This window comes from Macrobrachium nipponense, chromosome 26 (genome assembly GCF_015104395.2).
Source record: "Macrobrachium nipponense isolate FS-2020 chromosome 26, ASM1510439v2, whole genome shotgun sequence".
Taxonomy (NCBI): Eukaryota; Metazoa; Arthropoda; class Malacostraca; order Decapoda; family Palaemonidae; genus Macrobrachium; species Macrobrachium nipponense.
Genome location: NC_087215.1, coordinates 42569334 through 42586417, shown reverse-complemented (window position 1 = coordinate 42586417; position 17084 = coordinate 42569334). Strand labels below are relative to the sequence as shown.

Here is a 17084-nt window from a genome sequence, read left to right as displayed (position 1 = left end):
CAGCTTTACCAATGTTCCATTTAGGTAGCCTTGAAGATGGAGGACTTGATGCTACACTCACCACTATTGGAAAATGGCCACTGGTAAATCTATCATTTATAGCTTTCCAATTAAAGTCAATAAGATAGTCCTCACTACATATAGATAAATCAATTGCTGATAACGTGCCTGTTTGAACATGAAAATGTGTAGGCTCTCCAGAGTTGAGGATCCCCACATTTTCATCTTCTATGATGGAACCTAAGCACCTTCCTCTCTGATTGGTGATGATGTCACCCCAAGGAGGACTTCTGCTATTCATATCTCCCAAAATAACAAAAGGGTGTGGTAACTGTTGAATAAGAGATTTAAATTCATTGATGGGAAAGACTTCATTAGGTGGTAGATAAAGAGAGCATACTGTATATTTTTCTTGCAAATGGATCTGCACACCTATCACTTGCAATGCTGATTGGATACTAATAGGATTTTGTGGGGTGACATTTCGAACATACAAAGCGACACCGCCATGGCTTCCAATATTCAAATTATAGGTAGAGTGATAGGATGTATATTCTCGTGGGCTGGGGCATATATTATTACCAATCATGGTCTGCAGAGCTATACAAACAGTAGACACTTCTGATATGAGCAGCCTTAACTCTTTCCCATTTATCTCTAAATCCCTGACAGTTCCACTGGAAGAAATTAATGAATTTTACCTTCCTTTAGAGGCTGTTAGGTTGGAGCCTCCTTTAAGAGCTTTCAGCTTACTGACTTGCTCCTTTTTTCTGAAAGGAGACCAATTATTTATGGCTGCCTTCCTTTTCAGAGGGTCATAGGTCTCAGGAACACCAGACAACGCTGGTGCTACCTGAGGAGTGGTGTGAGGATTGGACATTGGTGCATCCCCCAAAGGATCAGAATCACCATTTAAAGCTGGTACAGCCTCCAGTGAGGCGGAAGTGCCAGGTACACCTGGTACAGCCTCCAGAGAGGCAGGAGTACCCAAAATCACTGGCTCTGCTTCCATAGAAGCAGAAGTGCCAGAAATCACTTGCACTGCCTCCGAAGAGGCAGAAGCGCCAGAAATCACTGGCGCAGCCTCCGAAGAGGTATGAGCGCCAGCAATCACTGGCGCCGCCTCCCAAGAGGCACGAGTACAAGTCGTCATTGGTTTTTTATTTACATTATCCTTGGTAACATTGATATTTCTTCTTCGGTTGGCAGCTACACTGGAAAAGGATATTCCTGGTCTAACGTATTGATTCAACACTCTTTTGCCTCACTAAATGTGATATGTTTGGTTACCCTTAATGTTTGAATTTCTTTTTCCATGATGTATACATCACAGGTAAGTGAAGATGATGGATGATTGTCTCCACAATGTATACATCTGGCTTGTTTATTACATATGCCATGCTCTGGTTCACTACATTTGACACAAGTGGCAGGCTTGCCTTGTAGTTTCTGTCTACAGGACCCCAACATGTCCAAATTCTTGACAATGAAAACATCTCCTTGGTCTTGGGACACATTGTTTGACCTTGAAACGTAACCAGGCTGTTTTCACTATACAAGGCAATCACTTGCTTTAGATGCAGAGTTGCCAATCCAGGGAAATGCCAAGGTAGGTGGAGTTACATTTAGTGATTTCTCTCCTTTTAATTAAAACAGGGTCCATTAGACACTGTAACACTTGTGATGAGTGTATTTCATGGTCCTCTGTGCAATGGGTGAAGTTTGCAGAGAGGAAACAGGAGGAAGGGGTCCAGGACGCCATCGGAGGTTCACGCCCCCGCCGGCTCCCTCGGTGCCATATCCTTCATCCTTGTCTCCATTACCTGGCAAACTTTCCCCTCTTGCTCCCTCTTTCACGGAGGAGGCCTTGTCTTCGTCCTCCTCACCCAATTCATTGAGTGATGAGGATGGAGGAGAGGCGGAGGTTCATGATGCCCTCGGTACAGAGGTCTCGTTTCACTCCAAGTGAGCTGTCTTCCCATCAGGGCGAAACCTGGCCTCCCCCACTAATGTTATGTTTCTTTCTTCAGGTCTGACAGAGGAGCCGCCCTCAGACCTCTTCTCTGCATGGTGTTCTCTTACTTGAGCGGGAACTCCATCATTACAGGTCTTGCTGATGCACCTGGCTGCCCCAGTCACGACTCACATAGTGGAGACACCCACTACCACCTCAGTCACACCTACAGCATTTGTGAAGCTTCCGCATCTGGTGTACTGTCATCATCCAAATCCTACCACACCCTTAGTGGTGACAGGAACCGCAGTGACCTTCCAGACACCTCGGACTGTGGCATCTCCCCCTCCAGGGTTTGTGATGCCCCCCAACCATCATCACCATGTCTAATGTGTTCCAAAGGGACAGATTATTCATGCTGAGGTACCGACTAGCTCTGCAGCCAATACCCATCCCTGCGACCGCTGAGGTTCTTATGGCTCAAGTACCTACTGTTCCTGTGTCACAGCCACCATCCTGCATGAAGGACTTCACGAACATCCTGAAGAAGGTAGTGAAGAAGAAATAGAAGAAGAGGTCCCTTAAAAGCTCATCATCTACATCTCCTTCCTCGTCACCTCCTGCCTTACCCCTTCTGCTTTCTAAGGCCTCCCGGCCTAAGAAGATGAAGGGCACCTCTCCTCCTTCCAAGAAGTCTCGATATGAGTCTTCTCGGAATCTGCCTCACTCTTTGGAGAAAGCAGAGGGTTCTCTCGTGGGCATTCCCCCACCTGCAGGTGGTGGCACCAGCCTGAAGGCCCGCCAAGGTGTCGGAACCTTGGTAATCGCTCCCTCACATAGTTCGAAGGAGTCTCTTAAAACTAATTCTGTGTCGAGGCTTCAGTCAGACCATGACGCCCCGAATGTTAAGCCTCTGCAGAGGATTGTACATCCCAACTCGCTAAAGGAGGTTCTTCTCTCCGTACAGGGAAGGGCACAGCACAAGAGAAAGGGGACAGGCACCTGGGTGCCGCAACTCCCAACCAGACCAGTACCTCCACTGGTACTCGGTCAGAGGCCCAAACCAGCACCGCAGAGCATAAACAAACACGTTCCTATTTCTACTGTTCCTGCTGCTGTTTCCGGTGGCTGTCAGTGTTTCACCTTACAGACCTTACAGCTCGTTCGGGTTGGCCCAGGTCCCTCAGTGTGAGGCACCTTGTAATGTCTACCAGAGATTTGCTAATGCAACTTCCAGTATATTTTGCATCTTCCAATCTTGGATGGTCTGGGATGCAGCTTAGATATTTGTCGAGCTTATTCTTAAACACATCTACGTTCACTCCTGATATGTTCCTCAGATGAGCTGGCAACATAGATGAGCTGGCAACACATTGAATAGACGCTGCATTGTCGATGCTGGTGCGTAGTGGATTAATGTCCTGTGTGCTTTCCTTAGTTTTCCTGGTATAGTTTTAGGCACTTAATCTACCTCTGCTTACTCTTTCTGATATTTTTAGGTCCATGATGTTTTCGGCAATTCCTTCTATCTGTTTCCATGCCTGTATTATCATGTAGTGTTCTCTTCTCCTTTCTAGACTATATAATTTTAAAAATTGTAGTCTTTCCCAGTAGTCAAGATCCTTAACTTCCTCTATTCTAGCTGTAAAGGACCTTTGTACACTCTCTATTTGTACAATATCCTTTTGGTAGTGTGGGTACCATATCATATTGCAATATTCAAGTGGACTACATACATGCATTTTATAGAGCATAATCACGTGTTCAGCTTTTCTTATTTTGAAGTGCCATAGCAACATTCCCATTTTTGCTTTGCATTTTGCCAATAGTATTGCTATTTGATCATTGCATAACATGTACCTATTCAACATCACACCAAGGTCTTTAGCTGCTTCCTAATTTGTGATTGTCTCGTTATAAGGTCCCCTATATGTATATAGCTTTCCTTCTTTATCTCCATAATTTATTGATTTCCCTGGCATCAATACAAAGAGTAGGCGAATTGCACTGCTTATCTTTCGATGTTAAACACTCCAGAGGTTGGGAATCGGTTACGCTTGAATTCTTAGCAGAATTCGTAGCAAAGACTCAAAACCCGTTGGCCCCTGACATCAGGTTCGTTTCCTTATGATCTCCTCCCTAGAGGACTTTGTAGGTAATGATGCAGACTGCAGACGAGATGCTGTTGTGTCCTGTTAGGTTGCTGTGGCACTATCTGAAGAGGAACAACTCTGGCCTGAATGTTGACGAATCTTCGTTGGCACTGGCTTGTCCAACAAAGTGTCCAAGAACACGATTTCTTTCTGGCTTCTTGAGGTGATTAAAAGGGCATACTCAACTACCAGAGTAGACGAGGCCGATACTCCCAGACCGAGAGCCCACGAAGTCAGGAGCATCGCTCCTACATTCGCATTCCAGAAGAATCTGGCGGTACACCAGATATTGAAGGCTGGTGTGTGGTCGAGACAGACCACCTTCACTTCCTTCTGCCAATGGGATATTGTACACAAGTCCTAGGACACTTTCCTTGGGACCTGTGGTGTCTGCTCAACAAGTTGTGTAAGCTTACTCTGTCCTCTAATGGGAGAGATTAGCATCTCGCCTTAGATGTATGGTTGTGGATGAGAGTATGAATGTGGATGACTGGCTCCCTTCTCTCTCATCATCCAACCCTTCGTCTCTTCCATAGGGCAGAGAACAAAAAGACCGTCACATAATGGAATGGGCCATTATGCAGGTAGGTGACATAACTAAGTGGTCATTCTTTGTCATAGACAAGGGGAGTTAAGCAGATCCAAGACAATAAGATGAACCCACTACTTGTATTTTGCCTTACTGTCATTACCAGTCAGCTTTCATCCAAGCTTCTTTTCGCTTATAAAAGGTCTCGCTCTCTATAGGAGGAATGCCCAGAAGTCTGATGAATGATCTCACAGTTCAACACTCCGATCATTTTGGCAGAGGCATGATTATCTCCCTAGCTCTTACGACCAGGGTCGAATCGGGGTGGCCAAACTCCAGTTATTTACGGAACTTATATCAGAATCCTCCTGCCAAATATACGTAAGTCTTCTTAATGAGGGTTTGTATACCGTGTAGGAGCAAATTATAATTTTTTTAAGTAAACTGTATTTTTCCTAACTATACAAACCTGAGGTCCTTTACACATTAGGCCCACCTCATGCCACCCCTCTTTCTGTTATTCCTGGGACAAAAGCAAAGTGATACATGTATTCCTCCCGCTCAGACGGTAGTTTCACTACTGAACTACTTTGCTATAAAAGTTTCCAGCTTCGCTGAAGGCAATTCCTAATCCAAAGGACTTTTTGTATAGTTAGGAAAAATACAATTTACTCTTAAAAACTTTTATTTTTCAATGAAAGCAATGAAAAGAAATACAAAAAAATCATGGATGCAGAATTTCTTATACAATATATTAATACGAAAAAGAACCTTAAACTGAACGAAAATGAATGATTTTATAACGGTTATGTTTGTACTCACTGCACAGTGCATAGCATGAAGTGTACATTAGCCAGTACTGGGGTCAAAGTATTATCGTTATAATAGTTATTGTTTCTCATCATTTTATGCAGTGAACTTGATTTCAAAGCCCCAAGAAATAAAATGGCAGAAATGATAGGGAAGAGTGGAAAGCTGCGTGTACACGGGCGTGTGTGCGTGTTTATATAGTATAGGTATGAAAGCGAGCTGTTTTGTGCAGTACAGAAATCTCTCTCTCTCTCTCTCTCAGTATAACAAAATTCTAAGAGTGGTGAAATGGGAACGTGAAAGCACCACCTGACACTGTCTTGTTGATCAGGTGTTGATTTGTTGGTGTGGTGCGCAATTTGAAATTTATTTAAACGCTTTTCCCTCTTCAAGCTTTTTCCATGTATTAACGTGCAAGAGTGAATGTAATTATATACCTGTACCTGTACTAGTATATACGCACATGCACGGTGGCCGGAAAAAGTCAGAAAAAAATTCAGTCTCAATTTTGGTTAGAAAAAAAAAAAAGTCACATTTATTAATTGTGTCCAGTAATAAAGTCACAAGGAAAAATTCACAATATTTCTTTGCAGTAAAATAAGTCCCCAACGGTCTTGCACTAAACATGGTGCAAAGGTGGATACATGGATACATGATGGACCCTTGGGGTCACTATCTAGGAAAGATTAATGTAACTTTTTTTTTCTGCGACTTCTTTTACAAGTGACTTACCAGGATTCACACACACACACCTTTCTGCACTTCCGTATCATTTCTCATAATTTATTTTTTGGTGCATTGCAATAGTTTTCATTGCATGAAATGATGAATAACAATAAACATGATGATGACGCAATGATCCCAGTTCTGGCTAATGTATACTGTAATCCTATGTCATGTTAACAATGTCGCACGTTTGCCGCCTGTAGCCATATTATGAATTTTTATCACATCACTGTAATTCATGTACATGGATTAAGCTCCAAATGTCCTTTATTATCCAATTTGCACTACCTCAGAATTAATATATTTTCATATATGTTAACCGTAGGGGAATTTTTTAGTTGATGATAATTTCGTCCTCTCGTGGATTCGAACCAGTGCACAGAGGAGAGGAGAAATCAGGACTTCAGTGATGTCTTTACCGACTTGGCCAACAATTGAGGTATAAGTTGATACTGATTCTGACCTTACAAATCAGTCCAACGCGGGTATTTGTAATTAGAATCGATATCACCCCCCTCTGCCATGTTAACAAAGTCGTGCATGTGCCGCACGTAGCCATATGATGAATTTTTATCACATCACCGTGATATATATAGGTACATGCATTAAGTTACAAATGTCCTTTAATTTGCAATTCACTCTAGCTCGGAGTCAATATATTTTCATATATGTTAACCGAAAGGGAATTTTTTAGTTGATAATAATTTCGTCCTCTCGTGGATTCGAACCAGTGCACTGTGTATAAAGTTTGTACTTTCACAGAGGACCCCATTGGTATGGAAGGTTCAAACGAGGAGAATCTTAATTTCCAAGCTTTCAAAGGTTCGTTTGCTTCCATCTTCAAGGACCCAAATATATACACACATACATTATAAGTACTTCACTCACAGGACTTTGAACATGACATTGATATGACCAGAGTATATGACCATGAGGAAAGTGAAAAAATTGGATGTGCAGAGTAACTGTTTCATTTTCTTTTTGTGGATAGATGTGTAAGTTCGGTCTCTTAAGCATTGACATATCCCTTGTCTCTGCTGCTCAGGACCCACATTTAAACAGCCAGGACTACACTTATAGCTTTCTCTGTCTAGTGAATCATGGATGAACTGTTGGCTAAGAGAACTGACACTGGTGACACTACAATAGTCTGCACAGAAGGATCACCAGCAGTCCCGAATATCCTGTCCACAGTGCCATTCAAATTGATCGCGCAAGCACACTTTTCAGTCTTGGATATTTAACTTCACTGTAAATATACCGAATTTACTTCAGTGAAGTCCCAACCAAACACAAAATTTGCTGAAAGCATTAAACCCATTACATTGGATTCCTCTCTATCTACAAGGTTTGTAGACATTGCACCTGGAAATGAACGTCAGCAAAATACTACAAAATGTTACAAACCACAATCAGCTAGTACCTTAAAGTGCCGTCTTTTTAAATTTAAACTTGTGGTAACAGCTGATCTAGGGAGATCAGAACAAGTAGCAGCTGGTACATCTACATCCTTTAATGAAGCTACCTACAACTCATTAGAAGGTCCAGAGTTCGAAAACCCTTCTTATCTGATCATTCTTTTACAACATTTATTCAGCCCTTTCTAGGCTTTCCGCTTCTCCTTCCACTCAATTTCGGAATGTATATACTACACCATCCTGTTAGCCTCCATTCTTTCCACATTCCCCAACCGTCTCAAAATACTAATACACCCTCTTGGCTACATGAGCTGTATATGACTCCTTTTACATATCTTTATTTTTTCCCTACTGAATTGTTATACATGACATAGCCTATGCAAACACATTATCTTCATAGCCGCAGTTTTTTTTTTTTTCTTTTCTTTTTTATTCAGTATCGGCACTGCTTTCATAATGTATAATTGATGTATCAATCCATGGGCACGGCTAGAGGGCCACTCAGGCCAACCTCCCCCCCCCGGCGCCGTTTCCCCTCCCTTGAAGAAAGAACACTTTTGATTTTACTGGAATTGTTATGAATCGTTCATTTTGTATGGAAAAGGTACATGAAAAGCTTATTTACGTGCATGGATTTTTTTTATTTTTTATTTTTAGAAAACTTAACTCTCGTCGATTTGAAAATCATATATACTTATTTGAAATATTTTCTCTGTGTTCTGAAGACTAATTTGTTAGGAAATACTCATATGAGTGTTTTGAAACAATTGTTCAGTACAGGTTTGAGTAACAGGGGATACATAACTTTTCAGCTTACAGTGTTATATGACAACTATCTAGATCATGAGACCATACGTACAATGTCTGATTTTATAGCAATCTGTTTTGGTGCGCATAAAGTGTTTTTATTCACTTGTATTATAGAAAAAGGTTTCCAAAAAGTTAGTGTTCAAGATTACGACCGTCTCTTTTCCAAGTTTTATTTTACTGTTATTTCCACTAACATCTACTTCAACGAAGTGGCAAATACAGTATAATTTTAATCGTTAGGTAATTAAGCTGTATTTGGTAAGCGGATTAGTAAATTGAAATACTGTATAAATAACACAATGTATCTGTTTATTATTTATGGAACTGTGCAAAAAAACATTGGCACATACTTGCAATCTTTGAGTGCCCTCTTAACACCCATCTGTCAACATTTGATTTGTGTTTGTGAGTGTGAAAGTGAACCGTGTCTCTTTGTATAGCTGGATATACGTAGGTACATCGGAAAGGAGATAATGGAATTGTATGTGAGATGAGGAGTTTAAATGTTTGCAGAGGTGATTGTTTTGGGTAAATTGCTAAGATTAATCATGTGAATATGATTGAAACAAATATTTTGATAATAATACATGTGTTCTGTAGGTTTGAAACAAATATTTTGATAATAATACGTGTTCTGTAGGTTAACTGATGAAGTAACGAGAGGTACCTGTGAAAGGAAGGGGATGAGGGAGCGAATTTTTAGAATGCAGAAATCAGTGAATGGATTGATTATTATGTGGTTGGTGTGGCTAGATGAATCAGTGCTAGATACCCATGAAAGAATCTTCAATTCTTTGCAAGATTAAGACTGGGGGCAAAAAGTAAGCCAGCAGACTGGAGTTTTGGATTTAACTATGTATTGTGGAAGAATAAAAGTAGCAGGATCTCTGCATACGGAAATAAAACGTAGTTAATGAATGAAATTGAAAGACCAAACGTAGTTAATGAATGCAACTAAAAGACCAAAGTGGAAGCTTTGGGACTGAATTGTATCAATTGAAAATTATTGGTGAGAATGGTAGCCGATATATGGATCAGTGTGTTCTGTGGTACTACTTTAGTTACACAGAGAAAATGGGAGAGGTCGACTGGAATTAAAGACTATAACTGAAAGCTATTGGAGGCGATGAAGAAACCGAGAAATGACTTATTAAATGCACAGCTGAAAGGACACCAGTATTCAGGAAGCATGAGTGCACCAGATCTAGGTAGGCACCTGGTCTTGTGCATTCATAGACCAATTGAGACTATAATTAAGAAGAGTAAAGAAATTCTGTCATTGCAGGCTCCCATGCCCAATGTGGTTTAAATAATTAGGAGAGGCTTGCAACTACTTTTCAGTTCTGGTCTTCTAAAATCAGCAAACGGCGTCAGTTCAGTAGAAACGGCAGAAATCTGTTACACAATCTTAGTTATATTAGCAGCAGTATGTTTTGCAGTATACTTAACTACTATGAGATTCAGAGCCTATGTCCTGGTGTTTTTCCGGAATAAAATTATATCAACGCATCTGACAAAGATGACACTTTGTCACAGGGTATTTTACATCCCTACCTAATTTTTTTTTTAACAGTATTCTGTATTACGAAAGTTGCATAATTCTGGTAATTATAAGAGTAACACCGACTTCTTGTAGACATAGTCAGCAAACTCGGAGGAATGTCTTTCGAACGTATAATGACGTAATGTATAACGTCATTAACTTGCCTCTTTCTCGATGGATAATTGGGCTATTCGTGAAAAAGTCTCAACCTCTGGCAACAATGAAATACAACAATTACTCCTTGTTTATACTTTGTAGCAGTGGTAGTAGTAGTAGTAGTAGCCTTTGATGTCCGATTGTACTCCTTACCCAAAAACGGGCCCTATTATTTATTTAGCTGTTCAATCCTACGGGACTCCTCACTTCTAAACAATTGTGCAAGTCGAATCACAAAAGCTGTCCTGCAACCACGGGACAATGACTTATAATAGCCGCCATTCTTGAAGCCTTGACAAGTTACGAATATTCATTCAGAATTTCAGAGACAGCTGTTGGTTGTCATCACCTTGTGGGAGGAGTCGGGACGTCATATGTTTACGTCACGTATAACTTTGAACACATACATTTGAGTGTTCCGCCATTGGCTTCGGCGCTTTATTTTATTCGTATGAATATACTTTCTTCTAATACAAGTAATAAAGAATGCTGCCGAAAATTAGGTATGGATGTAAAGTATACTACGGCTAAGTAATGTCTTTGTCAAATGCACAGAAAAATGTTATTCCGTAAAAACAACGGGACAAAGTCTCATAGTAGTTAAACAGGAACAGGAGCAACCCGTTCTGATCAATTCTACAAATATAAGTGGGAAAATACCAAGACCATAAAAAAAATGTTGCAATATTCATAGTACACCAAAAAGTATGAAGCTCTTACGTGGGAATGAATATTTGACCACTTATTAAAGCGAGTATTTTACGGTTTGTTATCACTATTGCTGTCATAAATAGTAACTAAATTTTGAGAATGAATACCCATTAAGGCATTTATATAATGTTTTTGCTTATTTTGTCTTAACATTTTATATTATACTTTTTACAGGTATGTGAAGAGAGAGACTCATTTCCAGAAAACGTTTTACAAGATGCCAATGGACGTGAAGTAGAGGCTGCAGACATGCACCCAGGGTCAGTGGAGATGACTTCACAGCCTAATTCACTGGTTAAAGGACACGATTTCTATCTGTGCTCAGGACCCTCTACCAGCTTTACGCCTCTAAAAAACAATTTTCAATTTGAAGAAGCTTCCGGCCTAAGAAACCAGTCTCATTCTGTAAATAGTACCTGTGATGGATCTAGAGATACCAGTTATCAGCCAAATCCTGGAATGATATGCCACAAGGTGAATACTCAAAACATTTCAAGTAAAGGAAATAACAGCAAAACGTGTACTACTCACAGATATTTTTTGCTAAAAACACCAGAGGGAAATTTTATTTTGAAAGGTAGTCTAATGAAGAACAACTCAAGTTCGAAGAACCACATTATAAGAGATCCACATCATTCAGTTTTGGGATCCAATACTCCTCTTCCATTAGACTATACAGTAGCCTCTAATGGTACTCAGAAGTCTGCAACTGCTCTGGACAGTTTGATGACCTGTATCAACTGTCCACAAATAGAAAAAAGTTTGTCAAAATGTGATAAACTTGACTGTAAATATGCCGAATTTACTTCAGTGAAATCCCAACCAAACACAAAATTTGATGAAAGCATTAAACCCATTACATTGGATTCCTCTCTATCTACAAAGTTTGTAGACATTGCACTTGGAAATGAACGTCAGCAAAATGCTACAAAATGTTACAAACTACAATCAACTCGTACCTTAAAGTGTCCTCTTTTTAAATTTAAACTTTGTGGTAACATAGTTGATCAAGGGAGATCAGAACAAGTTGCAGCTGGTGCATCTACATCGTTTAATGAAGCTACCTACAACTCTTCAGAAGAAGATCCAGAGTTCGAAAGCCCAACCACTGAAAGACGATCATTATCCAGTGCAGGGATATCTTACAATACCCGACAGAATTCTCGACTCCTTCGCAATTCTGTTGCTGTTTCTGATCCAGCAGTTGCACCGTCTCATGATGGACCAGATGGCTTTGTTGGAGACAGAAAAACCTTGAAATCAGATGCTGCTACTTCCCTGAAGAATAAGTCTGATAGCAATCATCACGAAGAACAGTTTAAGGTTTATTCAAGGTCACATTATTTACGAAGAAGGGATTATAGACTACAGCTAGAGGCTGAACTAGAAGAGCTTGAGAAAAAAAATAGAAGTTTGCAAGTAATTCATCAGAACTTTCTGTCAATGAGACATAAATGTTATCAACTATTTCAAGAGTGTAAGTTACAATGTGATCATCCGAAAATAAGTACTAACCACCATTGGAAATAGTCCACAAATTCATGATTTACATTTAGACATTAAAATTTTGAATAGCTACTAACCAGTCCAAACTGGATTGTCAACTTGATTTAAACTTGAGATGAAATTACATTGGGTTAAGTGTTAATAAATAATGCCTATAGAAAAGTTTGAAAGCTTGCGTTTCATTTCTTTATGCCAACCAAACATGTTGTTGATGTGTTCCAGGTAAATTCAATCCCCTCCCCATCATTAAAACAACAATGACATCAGAAACATCCAGACATGAATGATGTGTAGACTGGCGAATTTGGAATGTCAATTCCACATGCTGTCACCCCTCGTGCTATCTCCATAAGTGATAAACTAACCAAGTTCAGCCAACGAGGTTGTGGGAAAAAGCGCACACTTTTCCAAAATATAGCCAATATATTTTTTAAGACAACTTATCTTACTTTTGCAATGAGCACAATCCTTGATCATTTGTAACAATAGCCACTTCGTTGTCTTTTTACATGGCATTGCAAATTCTTGAGTAGAAAAGGATTATACAAAATATTTAGTAATGATTTCTGTATAATTCTTTGTAAAATTTAAGAGACTAATGAGCGTTATTTCACTTCGGTAATGGGTAATCTGTAGTTGCATGTAGAATTTGACCCCATTTCTCAAACAAATCTTTATTCGAAGCTTGTCAAAATATTTTAATAAAGTATGGGATTAACAGTGCCTGAGATAGTTCTTGAAATGACTGTAAAGAAAGTTACTGTAAACAGAGTTAGCGTACAAACTCTGCTGCTCTCATTTTTGTTATTTTCAGTATGACTGTCATGAAGGTTTGCGAGGTTTATCAGAAGATTCCACGTCAAGATTAAGTTGTATATACATGTAGAAATAAATATATACTATCGAAGACAAGGTTATTTGGCAATTCTTTTTGTACTTTAATTTTCCTTAATATTTATTGTTGTTGATATTGTTTTTAAATTTGAATGGAACCAGTGCGAAAATGTACACATGAGAATGAGCAGTGAGACTCTGAATCATGTATTCCAATGGCAGGTCATCTCACTGTGGTTTTATTTCATGGGGTAGCTTTCAGTGAAGTTAATGTTTGTGTAAAAAATAAAGGAAAAAGTGACTAATGTGGTGAGGCAAAAATAGCAAATTTAAAATTAAAAAGGGCCTGGTAAGATAGAACGTTTCAGCTGAAAGTGGAAGAGTGGATCCTCTATTATATGTCAAACTACTTCCCCTCCAGTCAGTCACCTCAGCAGAATATAGTACCAGTCCTCTCTACAAGATGGATAGCCTAACCATAGAAATATAGGTACTGACAATAAGAAGGAAATAAGTGCAAATGCATATTTATAAACCCAACTTTGGTTTACGGGAGACGGCCAAGACTTTTAGCGAAGGCTGGATGCAGCTGTGATAGATCATAAGGCCACACTTGAAATCATGAGCTGATAAGTTCAATGTGACAAACTGCAAGCTCTGCAAAGTTATTTTCTAAGCTGGAATGGCTGTAGAGCAAATAAACTTACGTCAGGTAGAATATTTTTAATTCGTATTTGTAAACGGAGAAAGAGCTACAAGGGACAAAAATTAACCAATAATATAAAAGTTAGAAGACTGGGGAGGTGGTGAGTGGCGAAAAGACAGATTTTTTTTTTAAAAGCTAAGATACCTGTGGCGAAACTGGCCACACTTAGTACACTTAAACAATCACGGGGTTCATGCTACCAGGCATGAGAGCTTGCTCACCACCCTTACGTAATCCTTCAGCCAGGGACTCTTCTGTACCTTCACTGGTCTTGGTTTCCCTATGCTCTGCATAGTGAGATTTACTTGCATTTTAATATTTTAAATTACTGGGAAAGAGAGAGAAAGATGGGAGAAGTTACTCATAAACTTGATTTACAGAAAAACAGATAAGCACACTACTATATGGGCTGAATACCTGAGGCAAATTTGACATCAAGAAAGCATAAACATATAATTGTTTATTATTGCCAAATGTATTAATATATACTTTTTCTTAATAAATAATTAAGGAAGATATCAAAAGAAGAAGACATTACAATTATAATATTATAAACCAACATTAATGTATAAATAAGACAACTGAGTAGAAATGAAAGTCACACCATTGTAATGTCTCACAATCTGAATCTTATAATAATACACTAACGAATACTCATGACGACAGGCACTTGGGACTTGCCACGACAACTCGTTAATTTATGCTGAATACTACGATATTTCATTTAATTTATCTATGAATTAGTACGGTTTACACTAACGCCATTTCTTTATTTGAGTTCCGACTTGTTGGCAGGTGACCTCTAGGAGGCCAAAGGCTCACCCAGGTACCTAGATTTATCAGGTAACCGGCCTAGCCCTAGGAGGGCTGAGGTCCAAAGCTAAACCCCATGGTTCCCAGAATCTACTAGATATGGGCCTCGTCAAGTCAACCATCAACAACAATGGCCAGTGGAAATGTTGCATCCAGCTGCCTGTTTCTATCTTACGGCCTCAAACAATCTTGTTATCTTGATAATATGAAGAAGCAAAGGGTTGTTTGAGGAAGCCTTAATTAGTGCTCTGTCTAATGTGCAACTCTAATATGCTCTCATCCATCTCTCGGACCTTACTCAAGTGCTTTAGAATTGTAGCCTTTCTAACCTTGAAATCATCTAATTCCTTAAGTTTCTTCAGACTTACTGATTCATAAGCCTTATACCCAGCTCGCTTCTTTACTAGAGGGGATAATTTAACTTCAATATCAGACATCATCAACTAATCAGCTAAGGATATAGGCTCCTTCACCACCTTCACCTTAACACACTGCAAAAGCAAAGCAGATCTCTGACAGAATAAGGAAACAAATGGGTTAGGCAAGGCATGCAGATTCCTTCCTTGGAACAAAAATAGAGGAAACAAATGGGTTAGGCAAGGCATGCTACACAGGGTGACGGGATTGTCCGATATTTATGACATTTGTCCCGTGTCCCTTATCGACCCTCCCTGGGACGCCTTTTGTCCCGTATTTTCAATATTTGAAAAGAAAATTGCAATATACTAGTGAAATTTTGCAAAATACGGGGTAAAGGCGCCCGCCCAAAATTGGCAAGTGCAGTGGGCCGAGAACGAACAAATCTGTCTTGGTATTTGATTTTTTAAACATAAGGCAGCATGTCCGACAAAAAGTGTAACTAAAAAGTGAAGAGAAATGTACTTTTAGACCAGTGGCAAAATTACAGTGATTTAAAGCAATGGCTCGTCCCCCAAAACAACAACAAAAGTGGAGCATACTGCAAAATATGCTCGAATTTTAGCATTACGCACGATGGACAGAGGGATGTGCGACAGCATGGATCAACAGCAGAACAAATCAAATAAACAAGGTAAGATATATATATATATATATTATAGATATATATATATATATATATATAGATATTAAAAAATTTAATTAAAAATATATATATAGTTCAACTAGCTCTCTAATTTAGGTGTCCCTTATTTCAATTTTCAAAATCTGGTCACCCTGGGCATGTAACCTAAACGCAATATCAGAAAACAAGCCCAACTCCCACTCGGAAGCAAAACACAACAAACAAATCGCGTTCAGCAGGAAAGATCACACAACACGTTACCTCCACCACTGACAACGGGACTGCGCCACTGCGCACTTACTGGGGCCACCAATATTTCCCATAACATTAAAGATGACAATATGTAGGTACTTACAGTGAGAACAAGTCCGAAAAAAAGCAAAACTAATTGTCAACACTGAAGTTACAGGCGTGCGAAGAGCTAATACGCCAACAAATGTTCAAAACTTCAGAAAAACTGAAATGTGGTTCTACTACCTCGAAAATATTTGTAACTGCATTACGGCAAGTGGCAACAACGAATCCCCACGTAGCCTAGAAGACAAACCCTAAGCTACCTAACCTGGGTAAGGGCACAGAAACTGTTTTAGTTCGTATATTAAACAAAATCTTGAAATTATAACGGGGGTAAATCTAAATAATAACTCCGCGTCGGGTGTTTCTTGGGAAATTACAGTTTCCTATAGTACTCGGGTTGCTTATTAAGAATTTGCCATTATTTTTTTTTGGCGGTTGACTGTAATTAACCCCCAGGGGCCAGTATTAAACACGGCGAAATAAATTGGATGCCCCAATCCCTAGTGGATGTCGTATTCGCGGTTACGTGTCTTGCAGTCGGTGCGGAGTTATCCCTTAGAATTACCTACCTCAACATGCAGCATGCACTCCTCTTGTGTGTATTTCAAGATTTTGGTGTTGCTTGAAGAATCCTTATGAAGATTCGTTTAACTTTATTAGGCTCGTAATGCCTTGCATCAGAGGGAGTTCTCAATACATTTTTTTCTCTCCGAAAGCAACTATTTCTGGAGCAAAAAGCCTTCTTTATTGTATGCTGGTCTCCATGTCCAGGAAGCTTCCCTGGTTCTCCGGCGGCCCTGCCTGACGCCTCTCGCAAGCGGTAACTTACTTCACGTGTTAATATTGGAGGGAAAACTCATGGAGGCCGGAGGGAAATTTGAACACTACAAAAACATCAACTTGAATTACTACGGAGAAAAGGGATAAGAACATAGACTACCTACACTTAACAAAAACTTATTTACAGTTTCTATATGTTATTGTTTTTGTTGCTTCTGTTACGGTGCTTGTAGTGTCTTCGAAAATTTTCATATGGTTAGTCATCATTGCAGAATAAACAGAACTATTCATAAAAT

At 39.5% G+C, this 17084-nt stretch overlaps 1 protein-coding gene across 1 annotated transcript in view; it reads left to right on the top strand.

The window, feature by feature from the left end:
* LOC135200231 (uncharacterized) overlaps positions 1-13168 on the top strand; it is a 35308-nt gene extending 22140 nt beyond the window's left edge. The window contains exon 2 of the mRNA XM_064228671.1: positions 10985-13168. Within this exon, the coding sequence (XP_064084741.1) occupies positions 10985-12340 (1356 nt within the window). The 3' untranslated portion in view covers positions 12341-13168. The remainder of the gene's footprint in view (positions 1-10984) is intronic.
* The last annotated feature ends 3916 nt before the right edge of the window (positions 13169-17084 follow it).